The sequence below is a fragment of the Saccopteryx leptura genome, chromosome 1 (assembly GCF_036850995.1).
Source record: "Saccopteryx leptura isolate mSacLep1 chromosome 1, mSacLep1_pri_phased_curated, whole genome shotgun sequence".
Taxonomy (NCBI): domain Eukaryota; kingdom Metazoa; phylum Chordata; class Mammalia; order Chiroptera; family Emballonuridae; genus Saccopteryx; species Saccopteryx leptura.
The window spans coordinates 85,378,820-85,400,406 of record NC_089503.1 but is presented as its reverse complement, the minus strand read 5'-3'; the positions used below and the strand labels follow the sequence as shown (position 1 = coordinate 85,400,406).

The 21,587-nt window shown below is 36.6% G+C and overlaps 1 protein-coding gene across 2 annotated transcripts in view; it reads right to left on the bottom strand.

The window, feature by feature from the left end:
• The window catches only part of CNTN5 (contactin 5), a 1,309,320-nt gene that overhangs the window by 381,549 nt on the left and 906,184 nt on the right, over positions 1 to 21,587 (bottom strand). For both annotated transcript variants that reach the window (XM_066360732.1, XM_066360733.1), the window contains one exon: positions 19,577 to 19,780. In XM_066360732.1, the coding sequence (XP_066216829.1) occupies positions 19,577 to 19,780 (204 nt within the window). The remainder of the gene's footprint in view (positions 1 to 19,576; positions 19,781 to 21,587) is intronic.

Below are 21,587 nucleotides of genomic sequence, written 5' to 3'. Positions count from 1 at the left end.
CCTGGAAGTCCTAGCCACAGCAATCAGACAAGAAGAAGAAATAAAAGGAATCCAAATTGGAAAAGAAGAAGTAAAACTATCATTATTTGCAGATGATAAAGTCTCAGTCAAAAAACTACTGGACCTAATTATCTAATTCAGCAAGGTGGCAGGATATAAAATTAATACTCAGAAATCAGAAGCATTTTTATACACCAACAATAAACTGTCAGAAAGAGAAATTAAGGAAACAATCCCCTTCACTATTGCAACAAAAAAAAATAAAGTACCTAGGTGTAAATTTAACCAAGGAAGTTGAAGACTTGTACTCAGAAAATTATAAAACATTGATGAAAGAAATCAAGGAAGACACAGAAAAGTGGAAGCATATACCATGCTCATATTAGGAAGAATAAACATAATTAAAATGTCTGTATTTATATGGAACCAAAAAAAACAAAAACAAAACACAAATAGCCTCAGCAATCTTGAAAAGGAAGAATAAAGCAGGAGGTATCACACTCTTGATATCAAGTTATACTACAAGGCCATTGTACTCAAAACAGCTTGGTACTGGCATAAGAACAGACATATAGATCAATGGAACAGGACTGAGAACCCAGAAGTAAACCCACATCTTTATGGACAATTGATATTTGACAAAGGAGGTAAGAGCATAGAGTGGAGTAAAGACAGCCTCTTAAACAAATGTTGTTGGGAAAACTGGATAGCTGCATGCAAAAAAATGAAACTAGACCACCAACTTACACCATGCACAAAAATAAACTCAAAATGGATAAATGACTTAAATGTAAATCATGAAATCATAAGTATCCTAGAAGAAAACTTAGGCAGTAAGCTCACCAACATCTATCGCAGCAATATATTTGCTAATTTATCTCCACAGGCTAATGAAATAAAAGACAGGATAAACAAATGGGACTATATCAAAATAACAAGCTTTTGCACAGCTAAAGACAATATGAACATAATAAAAAGACAAACCACACAATGGGAGAACATATTTGACAATACATCTGATAAGGGATTAACTAAAATTTATAAAGAACTTATAAAACTCAACATCAGGAAGACAAACAACCCAATTACAAAATGGGCACAAGAAATGAATAGACACTTCTTCAAAGAGGACATACAGATGGCCAATACACAAATGAAAAATTGTTCAACATCAGTAATCATTAGAAAACTGCAAATTAAAACCACAATGAGAATACCACCTCACACCAGTCAGAATGGCGCTCATTGACAAAACAACACATGATAGGTGCTGGAAAGGATGTGGAGAAAGGGGAACCCTCCTGCATTGCTGGTGGGAATGCAGACTGGTTCAGCCACTGTGGAAAACAGTATGGAGATTCCTCAAAAAATTAGAAATGGAACTGCCCTTTGACCCAGCCATCCTACTTATAGGAATATATCCCAAGGACACCATATCACTGATTGAAAAAAAGAAATTCACCCCCACGTTTATGGCAGCATTGTTCACAATAGTGAAGATCTGGAAACAGCCCAAGTGTCCATCAGTGGACGAGTGGATTAAAAAGAAATGGTACATATTTACAATGGAATACAATGGGGCTATGAAAAAGAAGGAAATATTACCTTTTGCAACAATATGGAGGGACCTGGAAACTATTATGTTGAGTGAAATAGCCAGGCAGAGAAAGAAAAATATCATATCAATATCCTCACTCATTTGAGGAATCCAAGGAATAATGAGAACTGAGGAATGGAATTGAGACAGAGGAGGAATCAAAGGAACCAGAGGAAACAAGGACCAGAGGAAAAGGGGATGATAGGATGGGATAAACCTGAAGGGAAGGGGGGAGAGTGCATGCATTCAGGGTGACCCTAGAATCTATGTAAACACAATTTTTAAAAAATGGACAATACAAAAATACTTTTATAATACACTTCACTTATTATATGGTAGATTTTATTCCTGTTTATTATAACCAACTAACTAGCTATATGGTCTTTATGCCATTCAAATACTTGCAGACAGAACTAAGAGTTAAGCAGGCATCTAAAGAAGAAAGAAAAGAATAAAAGGAAATGGGTCAGAAAATTCTGAAGTAGGTTTTGAATAAAGAATAATTTAAGTAATAGAATATAAATGTACTTTCAATGCTATGACCTGCTCCCCCCCAACAACTTCTATTAAATCCTCAATTGTAGACAGAAGAGTTTGAATTTATGTAGTAAACAAAAGCAACAACTAATACTATGGTAACAGTAACAGTCTTGAAGAGTAGTTCTTAACTGTAATGGCCCCACACAATAGTGAAAAGTGGGAATTGAGTCATAAATACTGTATTAATAACTAACCTTAACTAAAGCTTACTTTGTTACAGGCCCTGTTCTAATAACTTTGCATGTATTAATGTATTCAATCCAGACCATAACCCTATAAGACAAGTATCTCTGCTATCCCTATGTCCAGGTGAAAAAATTTGAATCACAGACAGGTTTTCTCTTGTTTAAAGATAAATTTGTGGCCAATGGATTTAAAAAAAAAATTAATCAAAATAGATTCTAGTTTAAATTTGTAATGATGCCACTCTGGTTACTTGCTTTCTGTAAGCTTTCTTGGTTGACGGTAAAGGAGATGATTATTATAGCTGGTTCACTGGCACTGCTCTACTTTCTTCAACAGCCTGGACTGTGGCAACGCTCTTGACAGTGAGTGTGAAGAGTGAATTGTAGGAAAAGGCAGTTGAAAGTCACTGATGGACTTCTAGTTAGAAGTAGAAAGATGAGGCTGATGAGAATGGCCTTGTAGATGTAGAATTTAAAAGGCTAGCAAAACTTGAGGAATATGTATATTGTCAAGAGATAAGGAGGATTCTATCTGATCTAGAATTTTTTATGTTAAATATTTAAAAGAAAGGTTATCCTACTAACAGTACAGTATCAGCAGGAGAAGTTTGTTTGTAGGAAGATTCTAAATTGGAAACAGAAATAGATGTTCCCACTTAAGAAAAGTATTTAGAGGCCCTGGCCGGTTGGCTCAGTGGTAGAGCGTCGGCCTGGCGTGTGGAAGTCCTGGGTTTGATTCCCGGCCAGGGCACACAGGAGAAGCGCCCATCTGCTTCTCCATCCCTCCCCCTCTCCTTCCTCTCTGTCTCTCTCTTCCTCTCCCGCAGCCGAGGCTCCATTGGAGCAAAAGATGGCCCGGGCGCTGGGGATGGCTCCTTGGCCTCTGCCCCAGATGCTAGAGTGGCTCTGGTCGCGACAGAGCGACGCCCCAGATGGGCAGAGCATGGCCCCCTGGTGGGCATGCCGGGTGGATCCCGGTCGGGCACATGCGGGAGTCTGTCTGACTGCCTCCCTGTTTCCAACTTCAGAAAAATACAAAAAAAAAAAAAGAAAAGTATTTAGAAATATAGATGAGTCTCAGTAATAAAATCCTGGAGAAACACCTACATTTAAAAGGATAAATTTCCTTAAATCCTTTCTGAAACAATGGTAAGTATAAGAAAGACATACAATTGGGTGAAATAGACACATCCAGGTAAATGGCTAAATGGAATGATTGACTTATGGGGTACATTGAGAAGAGACAGTGGAAGGTGCAGATGAAGCCGGTCATACAGCCTAATGCCAGGAAAGTCAAGAAAAGAAAACGATGTTTAAACTAATTGCAAAGAGGTCAAGGAATAAAGTCTGAGAAAACACTGATATATTTGATTAACAGATACTTGAAAGATTTTGAGAAAATTCATTGAGTAATATGGTGAAACTCAATGCCAGATTGCAGATTATTAAATGAAAAAAGAAAGTATAGAAACAAAGACAGTTTAAATTACTCAAACAATAGGAAAGAAAGTCAGACTGAAATTATAAAACATTCATTTTCCACACTAACAAAAAACAACTCTCAGTTCATGTTTTTGATATTCGGAATGATATATTCATTCTAATTCACTATTACAATGCCAGTTATCAAAAGTTTACATCCTTTGGGATTTTATTTCCTGAATAGCAATAATAAGTTTTCATGTTAGAAACCAGAAAGAAGTCTAAATTAGATACATATTTAACAAATTTATATTATTTGTTGTACTTATTATATAATTTTACAAACTTTCTAAGACGTATTAAGGAAATTGGTGAAATAATGCATATTGTTTTTCTTGATAATAATTCTTATTTTGGTGGATAGAAGTGCACATTGTTTTTTATAAGTCTGAGTAGAAATTGAATTGAATACAATGACTGATTGTCAAAGACTTCTGAGAAAACAAAGTATTCATTTTATTCAGAAATCACCCAATGATTTTTGATGTTTTTATTTAATTTGTGTCATATCAAGATGATAAGATTCCTAGAGAGACACAGAGCAAAATAAATAAAAGATTAATAAAAGCCATATAAGTTTTTACATTCCTGCAGATTTTGACATAAAACCTTAATATTATTCAGCTTCTTCTGCATAGTTAAATATACTCAAGTAGGAGTGTTCTTGTCACAAGCTTTCCAAGTCCCCCTGAAACTGTCCATAAATTGAAAATTCTGAACAAAGATTAGAAGAAGGAGTCTTATGGTTTTAGGGTAGAGCATTCATTACACAGGGAGCAAAAGTTAGAAGAGAAAATGAAAATATTAAGAATACCCAAAGCTATTCCAATTGTCATATTTCTTATTGATAAACAGACAGGTCAGATAATAAGAGCAACTTTGTTGAATCTTATTGTTTGGGTTGCAAAACAAATTTCAGGGATCAGAAACAGATTCCATTCTGTCTATGCTTTTATCTGGTGCGAAGCAAACAGAATCGACTAATAGGCAAGGTGCATTTAAGTTAATGTTTATTGCATCAAATGTTATTTTTGATTCAATGACTATGATCTTAGGTGCTGAATTACCAGCAGAATGTTGTTTAACAACCATTTCTCTAGGTTGGAGAGGTTTAGGAACCCTGAGATGTAGCTGTTGATGCTTTTCATGTTGTAAATACTTCCATCACAGCTGATTTGAAGCTACCAGGAAGTAGAGATGCACGCAATCAACTCTTGCAAGAAAGAACAAACCAGTTCTACTAGAATAGCCACAAACATTCTATAAGACAAGTAAGAAAAAATTTGCTTCACATTTTTGTTTGGTCTTTGTATTTGACTTTTATGGTTGCCATAACAAAAATGCCATAAATTTGGTAGTTTCATTTGGCCTCAATCAAGGTGGCCTCTTTTGTGGGAAATATTATCATCTCCCTAAAACTTCTAGAGAAAACATTTCTTTGCCTTTTCCATCTTCAAGAGCCACATAGCTTGCATTCCTTAGCTTGTGGCCCCTTCCTCCACCTTCAAAACACATCACTCTAACCTCTGCTTCCATCATCACATCACCTTCTTTTCTTCTGAAGTCAAACCTTGCCCTGCCTGTTTCCTAGAAGGACACTTGGTATTTCATTTAGGACTGACCCTAATCAGCCACAGTTATCCAGGCTAAGCCAGGTAATGTCGCCATATCAAGATCCTTAATCACATCTGCAAGATCCCTCTACTATATAAGGTACCATTAAAGGTTTCCAGGAATTAAGTAAGATATGGACATCTAGGGGACCATTACTCAGCCTACCACATTCTTCAAGGCACATCATTTAAAAAAAATTATATTGCTCTTCAAACCTGTAGTAGAAAAGAAATGGGGTTAATTAATTGATTATGTAAATATATAATTCTAAATGTGTTGGGCAAATAAGTTTGTAAAATTTGTGTTATTTGGTTTTGCTCACTTTTATTGTTAAGGATGGCCACTGCCCACATGGGGCAGCTGATTACCTTCATGCTTGGGAAGGGGCTTGGTTATGCTAGTGTGCTGGATGAGGAGATTTTGCACTGAAAAGTTTTAAAAGAGTAGCTGGGAGGCCATTTTGGAAGAGAGGCCACGTGGTTGCAGAGGAGGCAGGCAGCCAAGATGGAGGTGAGCAGACGGTGGGGTGCTAAAGGGGGACAGAGGTGAGGGCCTTTGATTCTAGGAAATCCGGGAGAACGTCAGTGGCTCTGGGAGTCCTGAATGGAAAGGGAAGTGTTTTCCCACTTTGTGTATTTACTCGCCCACTAGTTACAAGCTAGAATAAAAGGTAAGGGGCACCATTTCTTGGCTCCATTGTTTCATTACTGTCTATCTGAATCTAATGCAACCTTTATGCACCTGCTTGGCTATGGCGGTGGCTCCTGGCCTTACAATATGTAATTTCCTTGTTGACACAATTTTTGACTTAAACTTGTTTACATTTACATCCTCAGTTGATAAAATTGCTTGTAGTTCATTAAAAAAGAAAAAAGCTGTTAGCCTTCTCACCACCAAATGGTAGTTTATCTCCTCACTGTAACAACTGATAAATTTTCCAACAAAGACAATTTTTCTGTATGTATTCTGAATCTATTCCCACTCATTTTCTCCAGTTGCTTCTTCAATGATTGTATCTACTTCACTATCCAACTCCCCAGATGGGAAAAGGACCCAGAAACTGTTTTTCTTTTTCTTTTTCTTTATTATTCTTTTTGTACCATAACAGAGCCACTACACCTTTAAAGAAGGGGGTTAGGAAGGAGAGCAATTTTATAAGATAAGGTTCCAACTGGATGGAAGAGGATTGAGAAGCCTGGTCTTGAACACAGTGGGTTGTGGGAAGATGCTCTGCCATTTTCTCGAAGAACTACAGCTATCCTCCGAACATAATGATCCTCTCTATCTTTAAAATACATTTAATATCTTGTTTGATATTAATAAAACAAATTCAACTTCTCTTTTAAAGTTAATATGTCCTTATATATCTTTTCCATTGTTTTACCCTTACTGTAATTCTTGTAAAGTTTTTCAAAAATGGCTCACATGTAGTAATAAAAAAACTATTGATTAAATACAAAAAAATAAGCAACAAAACCTTTAGAATTGAGGTGGGGACTCAAATAAAGAGAGAAGTGAGAGTATGAAATTGCCCTTATAAAACAGTAAGAGATGTGAAGGAAAAACAGAGGCAAGAGTGTTGCGGGGGAGAGGAAGAAGTATGTTGAGGGATAGCAGTGGTATGAATGAAAGCTTGGTAAAGAGACATGTAGTTAGAATGGAGTGTTTAATAAATGCTGTGTTATGTGTAATGCCAGCACCTCATTCATTGCTCTCCAAACTATTAGTAAAATTCTGTATTACTCATGACTACTTTCGGAGCTAGATGGGTTTCTTTTTTGTTTCGTTTTGTTTTGTATTGCAGTGATGAATGAGGGTGGTCTCATGAGACATTGAGTGAGAATAGACAGACCCTAGGATGCACTGTTATATTCAGTATGCAGGGTAGTTTCATCCCTTGTATTACTGTAAATTACATAAGGATGTTTATTGCATTTGTTTCCTCCTCTGTTGTATCTTTACTATGTAGCAAATATCTGACATTTAGTAGGTATGCAACATACATTTGTGAGTGTGTGAGGAGAATTTTCACAGTGATCATGTCATTCATGCACTTTAAATCCTCTAAAGCTTCCTCATCTATACTTTAGACACCTCTTTTGCACCAGTTCAAAAACTCTTGGCTAAAGCATTTAGTCCTGCAACTGCCATTGTGACCAGGTTAAGTTTCACACAGTTGCAACTTGAGGGCCACCTGCAGGTGCACAGAAATTAACTACCTTGTGAAGCCACTGTCTGGGAATGGGAGGTGAAAGTCTATTGACCAAGTCCTCCTAGGAGACCATTCTGAATGCATTTCATAAAGCTGACCCTGTGGGGTCAAGCTCCAGTTGCCTGTAGACGTGACCATTTCCATGATACAAGAGCCCTGTCCATCCCACATTCCTGCTTTCTGGGATAAACTCCAAAGAAACTACCTACAAGCAAAATGTGTTTCCAGCTTTGCTTTAATGGAATCACATTAAAGATATTTCTTACTAGATTTTTTTAATAATTTTATTTTTAATGGGGTGACATCAATAAATCAGGATATATATATTGAAAGATAACATGTCAAGGTTATCTTGTCATTCAATTATGTTGCATACCCATCACCCAAAGTCAAATTGTCCTCTGTCACCTTCTATCTATCTTTTTTGTGCCCCTCCCCCTCCACCTTTCCCTCTGCCTCTCCCCCCTCCCCCCATAACCACCACACTCTTATCAATGTCTCTTAGTCTCACTTTTATGTCCCACCTATGTATGGAATAATGCAGTTCCTGTTTTTTTCTGATTTACTTATTTCGCTTCGTATCATGTTATCAAGATCCCACCATTTTCCTGTAAATGATCCGATGTCGTCATTTCTTATGGCTGAGTAGTATTCCATAGTGTATATGTGCCACATCTTCTTTATCCAGTCAATTATTGATGGGCTTTTTGGTTGTTTCCATGTCCTGGCCGCTGTGAACAATGCCGCAATGAACATGGGGCTGCATGTGTCTTTACGTATCAATGTTTCTGAGTTTTGGGGGTATATACCCAGTAGAGGGATTGCTGGGTCATAAGGTAGTTCTATTTTCAGTTTTTTGAGGAACCACCATACTTTCTTCCATAATGGTTGTACTACTTTACATTCCCACCAACAGTGGATGAGGGTTCCTTTTTCTCCACAGCCTCTCCAACATTTGCTATTACCTGTCTTGTTAATAATAGCTAATCTAACAGGTGTGAGGTGGTATCTCATTGTAGTTTTGATTTGCATTTCTCTAATAACTAAAGAGGATGAGCATCTTTTCATATATCTGTTGGCCATTTGCATTTCTTCCTGGAAAGAAGTGTCTGTTCATGTCCTCTTCTCATTTTTATATTGGATTGTTTGTTTTGTTTGTTGTTGAGTTTTATGAGTTCTTTGTATATTTTGGATATTAGGCCCTTATCTGAGCTGTTGTTTGAAAATATCATTTCCCATTTAGTTGGCTGTCTGTTTATTTTGTTATCAGTTTCTCTTGCTGAGCAAAAACTTCTTAGTCTGATGTAGTCCCATTCATTAATTTTTGCCTTCACTTCTCTTGCCTGTGGAGTCAAATTCATAAAATGCTCTTTAAAACCCAGGTCCATGAGTTGAGTACCTATGTCTTCTTCTATGTACTTAATTGTTTCAGGTCTATGTTTAGATCTTTGATCCATTTTGAGTTAATTTTAGTACAGAGGGACAAACTGTAGTCCAGTTTCATTCTTTTGCATGTGGCTTTCCAGTTTTCCCAGCATCATTTATTGAAGAGGTTTTCTTTTCTCCATTGTGTGTTGTTGGCCCCTTTATCAAAACTTATTTTATTATATATATGTGGTTTTATTTCTGGCTTTTCTATTCTGTTCCATTGGTCTGAGTGTCTATTTTTCTGCCAATACCATGCTGTTTTGATTGTTTTGGCCCTATAATATAGTTTGAAGTCAGGTATTGTAATGCCCCCAGCTTCATTTTCTTTAGGATTGCTTTGGTTATTCGGGGTTTTTTATAGTTCCATATAAATCTGATGATTTTTTGCTCCACTTCTTTCAAAAATGTCATTGGAATTTTGATGGGAATTGCATTAAATTTGTATATTGCTTTGGGTAATATAGTCATCTTGATTATATTTATTCTTCCTAACCAACAACAAGGAATATTCTTCCATCTCATTATATCTTTTTTGATTTCCCTTAACAATGGTTTAGTTTTCATTATATAAGTCCTTTACATTCTTTGTTATGTTTATTCCTAGGTATTTTAATTTTTTTTGTTGCAATCGTGAAGGGGATTATTCTTTTAAGTTCGTTCTCAAATGTTTCATTGTTGGCATATAGAAAGGCTATTGACTTCTGTATGTTAATTTTGTATCCTGCGACCTTACTGTATTGGCTTATTGTTTCTAGTAGTCTTTTTGAGGATTCTTTGGGGTTTTCAATGTATAGGATCATGTCATCTGCAAAAAGTGATACCTTTACTTCTTCTTTTCCCGTATGGATGCCTTTTATTTCTTTGTCTTGTCTGATTGCTCTGGCTAGAACCTCTAGTACCACATTAAATAAGAGTGGAGAGAGTGGACAACCCTGTCTTGTTCCTGATTTAAGGGGGAAAGCCTCCAGTTTTGTGCCATTTAATATGATGTTAGCTGATGGTTTATCATATATGGCCTTTATCATGTTGAGATATTTTCCTTCTATACCCATTTTGTTGAGAGTCTTAAACATAAAATTGTGTTGTATTTTATCGAAAGCCTTTTCTGCGTCTATTGATAAGATCATGTGGTTTTTGTTCTTTGTTTTGTTGATATGGTGTATTACATTAACCGTTTTACGTATATTGAACCATCCTTGAGATTCTGGGATGAATCCACTTGATCATGATGTATTATTTTTTTAATATGTTGTTGTATTCGATTTGCTAGTATTTTGTTTAGTATTTTAGCATCTGTATTCATTAGAGATATTGGTCTGTAGTTTTCTTTTTTTGTGCCATCCTTGCCTGGTTTTGGTATGAGGGTTATGTTGGCTTCGTAAAATGTGTTTGGAAGTATTGCTTCTTCTTCAATTTTTTGGAAGACTTTCAGTAGAACAGGAACCAAGTCTTCTTTGAATGCTTGATAAAATTTGCTGATATAGCCATCTGGGCCTGGACTTTTATTTTTGGGGAGGTTTTTAATGGTTTTTTTCTATTTCTTCTCTACTGTTTAGGCTATTTAGGCTTTCTGATTCTTCTTGACTCAGTCTAGGAAGGTTGTATTGTTCTAGGAATTTATCCATTTCTTCTAGGTTGTTGAATTTAGTGGCATAAAGTTTTTCATAGTATTCTACAATAATTCTTTGTACATCTACACTGTCCGTGGTGATTTCTCCTATTTCATTTTGGATTTTGTTTATGAGTTCTTTCTCTTTTTTCCTTGGTAAGTCTTGCCAAGGGTTTGTCAATTTTGTTGATCTTTTCAAAGAACCAGCTCCTTGTTCTATTAATTTTTTCTATAGTTTTTCTGTTCTCTATTTCATTTATTTCTGCTCTGATTTTTATTATCTCCTTTCTTCAGCTGGTTTTGGGTTGTCTTTGTTCTTTTTCCAGTTCCTTAAGGTGGGAAGTTAAGTGGTTCACTTGGGCTCTCTCTTGTTTGTTCATATATGCCTGAAGTGATATGAACTTCCCTCTTATCACTGCTTTTGCTGCATCCCATAGATTCTGATATGTCGTATTGTCATTTTCATTAGTCTGTATATATCTTTTGATCTCTGCACTTATTTCTTCTTTGACCCATTCATTTTTTAAAAGTTTGTTGTTTAGTTTCCACATTTTTGTGGGATTTTTTTCCCTCTTTTTTGCCGTTGAATTCTAGTTTCAAGGTTTTATGATCAGAAAATATGCTTGGTACAACTTCGATTTTTCTGAATTTGCTGATGTTGTTTTTGTGGCTCAACATATGGTCAATTCTTGAGAATGATCCATGTACACTGGAGAAAAATGTATTCTCAGTCACTTTGGGATGAAATGTCCTGTAGATGTCTATCCTATCCAGGTGCTCTAGTGTTTTGTTTAAGGCCACTATATCTTTGTTGATTCTCTGTTTGGATGACCGATCTAGAGCCGTCAGTGGTGTATTGAGGTCTCCAAGTATGATTGTATTTTTGTCAGTTTTTGTTTTAAGGTCAATAAGTAGGTATCTTATATATTTTGGTGCTCCTTGGTTTGGTGCATATATATTAAGAATTGTTATGTCTTCTTGATTCAGTGTCCCCTTAGCCATTATGAAATGGCCATTTTTGTCTCTGAGTACTTTTGCTCTCCTGTAGTCAGCATTATCAGATATAAGTATTGCTACGCCTGCTTTTTTTTGGATGTTATTTGCTTGGAGTATTGTTTTCCAGCCTTTCACTTTGAATTTGTTTTTATCCTTGTTACTTAGATGAGTTTCTTGTAGGCAGCATACAATTGGATTTTTTTTAATCCATTCTGCTACTCTGTGCCTTTTTATTGGTGAGTTTAATCCGTTTAAATTTAGTGTAACTATTGACACTTGTGAGTTCCCTATTGCCATTTTATAGATTGCTTTCTGTTAGTTTTGTGTCTTGTTTGATCCTTCTCTTTCGTTTTTCTATCTTTTCTTTTTATTTGTTTGTATTCCATCTTTCCTCTGTTGCTATCTTTTTAAAATCATGTGCTTTTGTGGTGGTTTTTTCAATGGTGGTTACCTTTAAGTAATGAAAAGGGTTCCTACCCTGTTCATTGTAGTGCACTATTTTGTGAGCACTTTCATACTCCATCGTCCTTTGCTACTGTTAATCTCCATCCTCTCATCCCCCTTTCTTTTTGTTGTTGTCACAGTTTAAATTTGGTTTTATTGTGTTCTTCTTGGAGCTTTTACTTGTGGCTTTGTTTTTTTTTTTTTTTGTTCTTTGTATCTGATTGGAGAACCCCCTTTAGTAATTCCTGGAGTGGGGGTTTTCTGATGATAAATTCCCTCATCTTTTCTGTATCTGTGAATGTTTTTATTTCTCCTTCATATTTGAAGGATAGCTTTGATGGGTATAGTATTCGTGGCTGAAAGTTCCTCTCTTTCAGGACTTTAAATATTGGGGTCCACTCTCTTCTAGCTTGTAGAGTTTCTGCTGAGAAATCTGATGATAATCTAATGGGCCTTCCTTTATATGTTGTATTCGTCTTATCCCTGGCTGCCTTGAGAATTTTTTCTTTGCCGTTGGTTTGTGTGAATTTCATTATGATATGCCTTGGAGTAGGTTTGTTGGGGTTAAGAAAACTCGGAGTTCTGTTTGCTTCTTGAACTTGAGGCTTTAGTTCTTTCCACAGGCTTGGGAAGTTCTCATCTATTATTTGTTTGAGTATGTTCTCCATTCCATTTTCTTTCTCTTCTCCCTCTGATATACCTATTATTCTTATGTTATTCTTTTTGATGGAGTCAGATAATTCTTGTAGGGCTATCTCATTTTTTTAATTTTTGAGTCTCTTTCTTCTTCTCTCTGTTGTGCCTCAAGTTGCTTGTCTTCTATTTCACTAATCCTACCTTCTATCTGGCCTGTTCTATTAGCTAAGCTTTTTACCTCGTTTTTCAGCTTGTGAATTGAGTTTTTCATCTCTGTTTGACTTGTTTTTATAGTTTCAGTTTCCTTGGAAATATATTCTTTGTGTTCATTGAGTTGTTTTCTGAGCTCCTTAAATTGCCTTTCTGTGTTTTCTTGTATATCTCTGAGTATTTTTAGGATTTCTATTTTAAATTCTCTGTCATTTAACTCCAAGGTTTCCAATATAATAAATTTTTTCTCCATAGATTTTTCCTCATCGATCTGTGTTACCTCTCTTTCTTTTGTATCCATGATATTTGATTTTCTCTTCCTTAATGGCATCTGAGGGTGGTTTTGTTGATAGTATTAATGAGATTTAATAAAGAATAAAAAGTTAAAAATATAAAAATAAAAATCAAAAAGAGTTGTTTTTTTTTTAAAATTAATAATTAAATAAAGAAAAATAAAATAAAATTTAATTAAAAAAAAAGAAATTATTCCCCTCCTCCTTTTTTCCTCTCCTCTCCTCTCCCCTCTTTCTTGAGAAAATCTTGTGGTGAACTGTGAATTATATTGTACTAAATAGAACAAAGAATGCCTGCACTGGAGGGCCTGAATTGAGGAGAAGTTATAAAGGGGAAAAAAAACAAACCAAAAAACCCCCCAGAAATAAAAGGGGGTATGGACCCACAAAAAGTAAATAAGGAAAAAAATTTGGGTCAAGAATAAAATGATTTGCTTTTAGGTGTTGGTTGACTAAGAGTTATGATGAGAGGAATAAGAGGGAAACAGGAAAATGGGGGGACAAATTAAAAAAATTACTATTGTATTTAGTGGATCAAGAACTAGATAAAATGGAGAGCCAGAGATGGGAGCACTGCTAGTTAGTTAAAAAGGTGAAGTAAAAACCCCCCAAAATGCCACAAACATAAGTTTGAGTCCCAGATAAGATATATTGTTCATTATTGAGGTTTGAATGAGAGGAGACATAAAGGAGAAAGGAAGAAACTAATATAGAGGGAGAAAAGAAAGAGAGAGAGAGAAAAAAAGAGGGAACCACTAAAAGAAGAAAAAAAAGAGGGGAGAGAGAGAGAGTTAAGGGTTTTGGAGTGCAACCCTCATAGAGAGAAAGAAAGAGGAAAGAAAAGAAATGAGAGATGTAACACTTATGGGTAGTGTAGTTCAAGGAGAGGAGAGAGTAAGACCAGCAGAGAGTTAAACGACTTAACTGGAGGAGGAAAAAAAACCAAGAATAAAGATAAGAGAAACAAACGAACAAATATAATAAAATGGGATAGGTTATAAAGTCTGCAGATTATTCTTGATTTTGAGAGGTTATCTTCTTGCTTTTTCTTTCCTCTCCCTCTTCCTGGTCAGTGACTCTGTACCCCAGGTTCTGCCCCTTTGGCACGCTCAGGTAGAGGTTTGCAGTTGATAAGTCTCTATGGCAATGCCATGTATTGTGCTTCAGTCTCGTTGGCAGTCGAGGCTCATTAGCATTTATAGGCTCCGACAGTGAGAGAGTCTGTGTTCCTGAAGCCTCTCTCCTAGTCTTTCCTTCCACAGTAGAGTGGGGAGTTGCCAGCTCTTTGAGCCTCTTACTATCCAGGCAGAGGCAGCAGCAACCCCATAGCCTGATAATCCAGCTATGGGGTTGCTGCTGCCTCTGCCTGGATAGTAAGAGGCTCAAAGAGCTGGCAACTCCCCACTCTATTCCCACTCAGCACAGGGCTCTGGGTAAAGCTCAGTCAGTCAGAGCTGCTAGCATAATCAGGCAGGGCTTCCGCCCACTCAAAGACCTCTAGCTCTGCCACTCTGTCCAGTAACAGGGGCGGGCGCCCACTCCTGGGGTGCTTGGAGGAAACTCTTGCTCACTATCTGTTCGCAGACCAGGATATCAGGCCAGAAGTCTCACCCTCTGAGTGAAACCCCCGCCCTCACGGAAAAGTTCCAGCATTGGAATTGGCTCTCGCTCCCTCCCTGTGCATGGCTTTTTCAGGGTGCTGGGGCAGCCTGGAGATTCCGCTTTTGGCCCACACAAAGGCCCCTGACTCTGCCCCTCTGTGGGATAACATGGGCGCGCACTGCTGAGGCACTCGGAGGAATCTCTCGTTCACTATCTGCCCACGCAAACCAGGATATCAGACTGGCAGTCTCACCCTCTGAGTGAAACCCCTGCCCACTTGGAAAAGTTCCAGCATTGGAATTGGCTCTCACTCCCTCCCCGTGCGTGGCTTTTTCAGGCGCTGGGGTGGCCCGGAGATTCCGCTTTTAGCCCACACAAAGGCCTCTGACTCTGCCTCTCTGTGGGATAACACAAGCGCCCACTGCTGAGTCACTCAGAGGAATCTCTCACCCACTATCTGCGCACGCCAACCAGGAGATCGGGAAAATGGCTGCCCCGCTTGTCTTTCTTTGTCTGCGTTTGGTGCGAGTGTTAGCTTGTATTGACTGTGTTGCCACAGGAACAGTTTTTCCTCGGCTTGGATCTCCATGCCACAGCCTGGTTTGGCCGTTTGTGCTGCGGCCTGGATCTATTCACCCCCTTTGCCCGCCTCAGTTTCTATATTCTCAGTTCCCAGTGAAAGCAGCCCTATTTAGGTTAGTGAGGAAAGCGGAACATTTCTTACTCCCTATTTCCTTCGGGATTTGATTATATACTTAGCCAATTTTTCGCTCGACCATACCTTCAGGTGTATTGCAAAACATCTGGAGGCTCCAAGGATAGGTTTTTCTGTTTCTGGTTGAAGATCTTGTTGAGTTTTGGGGGAGATTTATCAGTATCGCTTCCTACTGCGCCATTGCTCTGACGTCATTCCTTCTTAATATTTTTATGGTAAAATTTTATTTGTTCTTGAGAGGAAATAATTTGGTTATGTATATATTTCTATTATTTTTAAAAAGACCTGTTTTTCCCCCAGAGGATATAAAAACACAATGCCCTTAAAATAATTTTTACAGCTAATTCTATGGTCATAGAAAATTAAATGTAATTTTTATATTCAACCCCCTGCAGAGTTGTTGCCCATGGCTGCAGAAATAGCCATTATCATGCCTGTCTCTGCTCAGAGAGGTTTGTAAAACTCACCAGGAATTTCATTTGACCGTGGCACAATAAATGGATTCATCTACAATCATATTTGATTTTTATTTTTAGACTGTTAATATATGCCATTTACTTTGGGGGACATTCAAGAGTATCTCCTTATGAACAAGCCTTCAGTTTTTGTTGAAAAGAGCTCAAGTAGTTATATGAAAGTTTTTGATTTAGAAAAATTATTCCAGTCTAAATGATGCCGTTCTTAGCATATTAAAAGTTACCTGTTTTTTCACATATTATCCCAATATAAATTCTGTGACCACTCAGTAAGTTCAGTAATATTTTAATAGGAACTGTTGAGTTAGTATTATACATAAATGTGCAGTCTGAGAAACTGGGAAGTTGTGGTTCCCCGTTTGTAGAGTGGTTCCCTCTTGGGGTAGCAGTGGGATGGAGGTAGATACAGTGTGTTGATACTGCTCTGGGCTTTGATGGGAGAGCAAGAAAGTGGCTGTCAGACTGTGGATACCCAATGCCTGTGTATCACCACTCACATTAAGAACTGTAGCGCTCCATGAAAAGTTCACTCACATTATTAAGAGACACAGCCCGTTGGTCTTTTTGAATGTAAGAATAGAGAGAGAAGGGATTCCAATATTTCACTGAAATAGATGTTCAACATACATACAATCTCCCTTTGTTCAGTCTCATTTTTTATGTCCTCCCTTAGTCAATTGATTTCAGAACTTCTTCAGGCTTCCACTGGGCACTTGGTCTTTAGCTCTTTAAACACCTTTAGACCCATTAAATTTTTTTTCTAAATTTTAGTTTCTTTATTTGCTTAATCTTTTAACTCAAAATCTTCCTTATCTTTTTTTTAAAGTGAGAGGAGGGGAGATAGAGGACAGACTCCGCATACTCATCCCCTCCCCAACCAGGATCCACCTGGCAAACCCTGTCTGGAGTTAATGCTCAAATCAACCGAGCTATCCTCAGCATCCAGGGCCAACACTCTAACCAACTGAGCCACTGGCTGCGAGAGGGGAAGTGGGAGAGAAGGGGGAGATGGTGGGGGAGAGAAGCAGATGGTTGCTTCTTATACGTGCTCTGACTGGAAACCAAAACTGTGATGTCACACGCCGGGCTGACACTCTATTCACTGAGCCAATCAGCCAGGGCCTCCTTCCTTATTTTTTAAAAAGTAGAATATCAAAATATCTCATTTTTTGGTGAACTGCTTTCTCTTGGTAAGATCTCAGAGGAAGACAGGCAAAAATACATGCTTCTACTCTACCATCTTGAGCCACATTCCACTTCTCCTTGTCCAAAACTCATTTCCCCTGGCTTCCATGAGGCTACACTCCTATTGTTTCCTGTTATTGCTCTGACTTCTTATTATTACCTTTTGTAGAACTTTTATTCTTTACCCTTTCAATGCAATTTACATTAGTTATGGCTTATTCCTAAGCTCATTTCTCTTTATCTCATACTCTTTTCATAGGCTTTCTTAACCACATTAATTATTTCATTTAACATGAATAAACAAGAAGTATAGATATTTTCTAGCATTATATATGACCCTCATGAAGAAAATAAGAAAAGTTGAAAAGAGAGGAATTTGATTGGAAGAAGGCATGTGTGTATGTGTGTGTTTTTCTTATTTGCACTTATGAACAATTCATTCAATATGCATGTACTACTATGATAAAAAAATATACACTAGAAGGCAAAGGACCACCAAGGAAACAAAAATCTTAGATAATTTACAGAAATAAGAAATGTACAATATTTAACCTCTCTCACAAAATCTTAAATAAGACCGCCATTGAAAGATATAATTGAAATTTAGCAGATGCTTTCCACCTGTTCCTTTTTTACTTAAATGTTAACTTTAAAATAACAGTTTCAATTTACATATTTGTATTTCTTAATTGAGTCTTTAATATAACAGCTCAAATAATGATTCTTTAAAAATACAGATGTTCATAAAAAAGGTCAATTTCAACTGCTCTAGTAAATTTAATTAATATGATAACTAAAAATAATTTATTAGTATAGTGACATGGTATTGGTTACATAAGAAATAATGAACAATAGCGTGATGTTCTGAAAAGGCCAGAAGAAATAAAAATCAACAAAGGATTTTTCTAATAGGAGGAGAAAGAGTTTATTATCTCTATTGAAATATGATGAGGGAAATTTGAATTTTGTTAGTAGGAAGATAAACTTGATACTAATATAGTTTGTGTGGAGGGGTGTTGGGTCACAGTCCAGTTTAAGGGAAGCACAGAGGCTTCTAAAAACTTTTGGGAGAATTACAGATGATCCACAGAAATTTAATAGGGTTGAGTAGTAATGTTATTCTCCCATTTATAGTAGGTGATCATGGTCCATGAATCATCAGCCATTCAGTGAAGTATGCTCAAGTTTTCTCCTACTTCAGAGCCCTATGCTTAATTAATAATCATATTCTAATAATTCTACCTCCTTAGTATTCCAGGCATGTTTCCTGCCTTCCAATGTTTCCACTGCTTCCATTCTGTTTCTTATCACCTTTGGGCTGGCTGGTTTCAACAGACTTTGAATTAGTCTCCAAAGTTTCATTTGTGTTTCCCATCTATTCCTCCATGCCATTACCTAGTTGTGTGACCTGTGCTAGGTCCTTTCTCATCTCTAAATGAAATGTTGCATTTATATTTTCTACCTGACAGGATCATTACTATTATATATACTTATATTTCCTATGAAGTCTAAACATATAAGATGAAAACTTAAGTGGTAACAAAATCTTGTAATATAACTCTTGTCATACATTCCAGTAGCACTGATTCTAAAACTAAGTATATGAAAAAGTAGTGTTAATATATATTATTTATTAAACCTTATAATAAGTAAATTCAAGTTTCTTAATATACATTTATAGATTTTTACTGCATGACAGAGCAAATAACATATCATATATTAACTGAAATATAGCACTTGAATTCTTTAATGCAATGCTTAACTGTAAGTGTCTATAACTAGAAATGAGGTGTTTAAATTTGAAGATACTTTAGATAGATGGCAATACCTATAAGTATAGAATTATCATATCAGCCTGAATTGAATTTAAAAGTTAAAATTCCAACTGGTCTATTATTGGAAAAGTAATAATAACAATTATAACTATACCATGAAGTATTAAAAGCTGAAAATTCAATTTGAAAGTAGCTAAAATAAAAATGTAATGAAAAGTGAACCTATAAAATGCTTGCAACTCATGCACATGTGCTATATAGAGGCACTAAAGAGCAAGGAAAAGAGCCATGGAGTCTTTCTTGCAGTTTAGTTTTTCACAATCTCACTCTCTTTTTGGCATTAGAGGGCATTATATTTGTTATTTCTCATCCATAGATCATTAATTTCCTATGTCCAAATTTTTATTCTAAGGTATGCATTAATCTCAGATTAAAAATACATAGAGTTTCTAAATTGGGCAAATGCCTTTTTATTTCTTCTGTGCTACGTTTAAGGACTTAGAAAATAACACGTATATATCTTTATTTTTTTACATTTGAGTTAGTAGACCATTTCAATTGGGGCCATGCAACTTACCATCATTACGTAGAGTGAGTGGTGTTGGAGGACTAAGTACTCGGGCATTCGTCACTGTGTTTTTCACCAGACAAATGTAGCTGCCAACATCTGATGTTTGGACTTTAGATATATAAAGGTTGCCTGTCTCTTGGGAAATGAACCGCCGACTGTCTTCCACCACAAAAGAAGGGAACTCATTAAATACCCAGCTATAGATGATCTCTGAAAACACACAAAATTTAATTGTTGAAACACAGATTATTTTACTAACAGTTAATGCTCAACTAACAAAGTTTTTACTAAATGTTAGATACATTTCAAGGCTATACATATTTGATCCATTTGATTCTTATCTCTATATATTGCAATATTCTACATTCAAAAGATTGTTATTTTAATGATTACAGAAAGATCTGGAATATTTCTTAAGATTACTTAGCTTTTGTTCATTCATTCATGCATTCATTCATTCATTTATTCTATTCCAATGTTTGTTGAATATGTATTAGATGATTGGCGCTATAATACTGAAATTAGAAAGATAAGAGAATTTTCCATTCTTAATGATCAGACTAATGGGAGATAGTTACCCATACCTATAAAACAATATAGAAAAAAGAAATGAAAATATATATTCTAGTCTAAAGAAAGCATGGAAAGGGACACTTAGGTAATCATGTTGATCAACAAAAACCTCCTGAGTTAAGAGACAACTGAGCTACATTCATTTGTTAACAAATGTTGATAAGGGTCATAACAGACCAGCACTGTTCTAAGTGAAAGTGCAAAAAATGTCTGTCTTCTCTTGGAGCTTTTATTATAGTGGAAAAAAATCAAGAACACAAGTAAGTTTACATCAAATGGTGATAGTGCCATAGAGAAAACTAAATCATGTTAATAGAGCTAAGCGTGACAAGTTTGAGAAGAATGTGTGAATTCGTATTTGAAAAGTTCTCTCTTACTGCTGGGCAGAAAAGAGACAGTGTGAAGAAAAGAGCAGGGACAGGGAGAGGGGCAGCAGGAGGAATAATCTCCACTAGTCTAAGAAACTATTTTCAAAATAGCCATGAAAGATATAAATGATTTTCACTACAGTGGTAGCATTAGTTACAAATGATGATGAGGTGGTGAGAAGTAATTATTGATAGTTCTAGAAAAAATGCAGTAATAGAGTAAACAGGAATTGCTGATGAATGTTATGAAATGTGAAAAAAAGGAGTCAAGGAGTAAGATTTTGCATACAAATAACTGAGTAACTAGAATCATATATTTTTCTTTACTACAATTGGAAGACTAAAGAAAGAGCAGTTCTTTGGAGATGTGGGTGAAATACAATCAGCTTAATTCTGACACATTAAACTTGTCATATAATCTAGCACAAAGCTGAGAAAGCAGTTGCACATTTGAATATGGAGGCCAAAGGAGAAATTTGTGTTGATGTTATTAGTCTGGAGTCCTAAAAGATTCCTTGGAGCTAGCAGGTGAAGAGTATGTGGGATGTGCCTGACCAGGCAATAGCACAGTGGACAGAGCATCGGACTGGGACGCAGAAGACCCAGGTTTGAGACCCCGAGGTCACCAGCTTGAGCACAGGCTCATCGTGTTTGAGCAATGCTCACCAGCTTGAGCCCAGGGTTGCTGGCTCGAGCAAGGGGTCACTCAGTCTGCTGTAGTCCCCGGGTGAGGGCACATGTAGGAAAGCAATCAATGAACAACTAGGGTGCTACAATGAAGAATTGATGTTTCTCATCTCTCTCCCTTCCTGTCTGCCTGTCTCTATCTGTCCTTCTCTCTGACTTTCTCTGTCTGCGTTACACACACACACACAAAGAGTATGTGGGATGCTTAAGGTAACCCTAGGAGGATATAAATGAGCATGGTCATTTAGACAAGAATTGGATGGTAATGATGGATCACCACAAATAGTTTTGTGCTTATTGAAGTAAAAATTCAAGGAAGAGAGTGAGAATGATCAGAGAAGAGGTTGGATAGATTAGAGATAAATCCCAATTATTAAATACAGATTAAC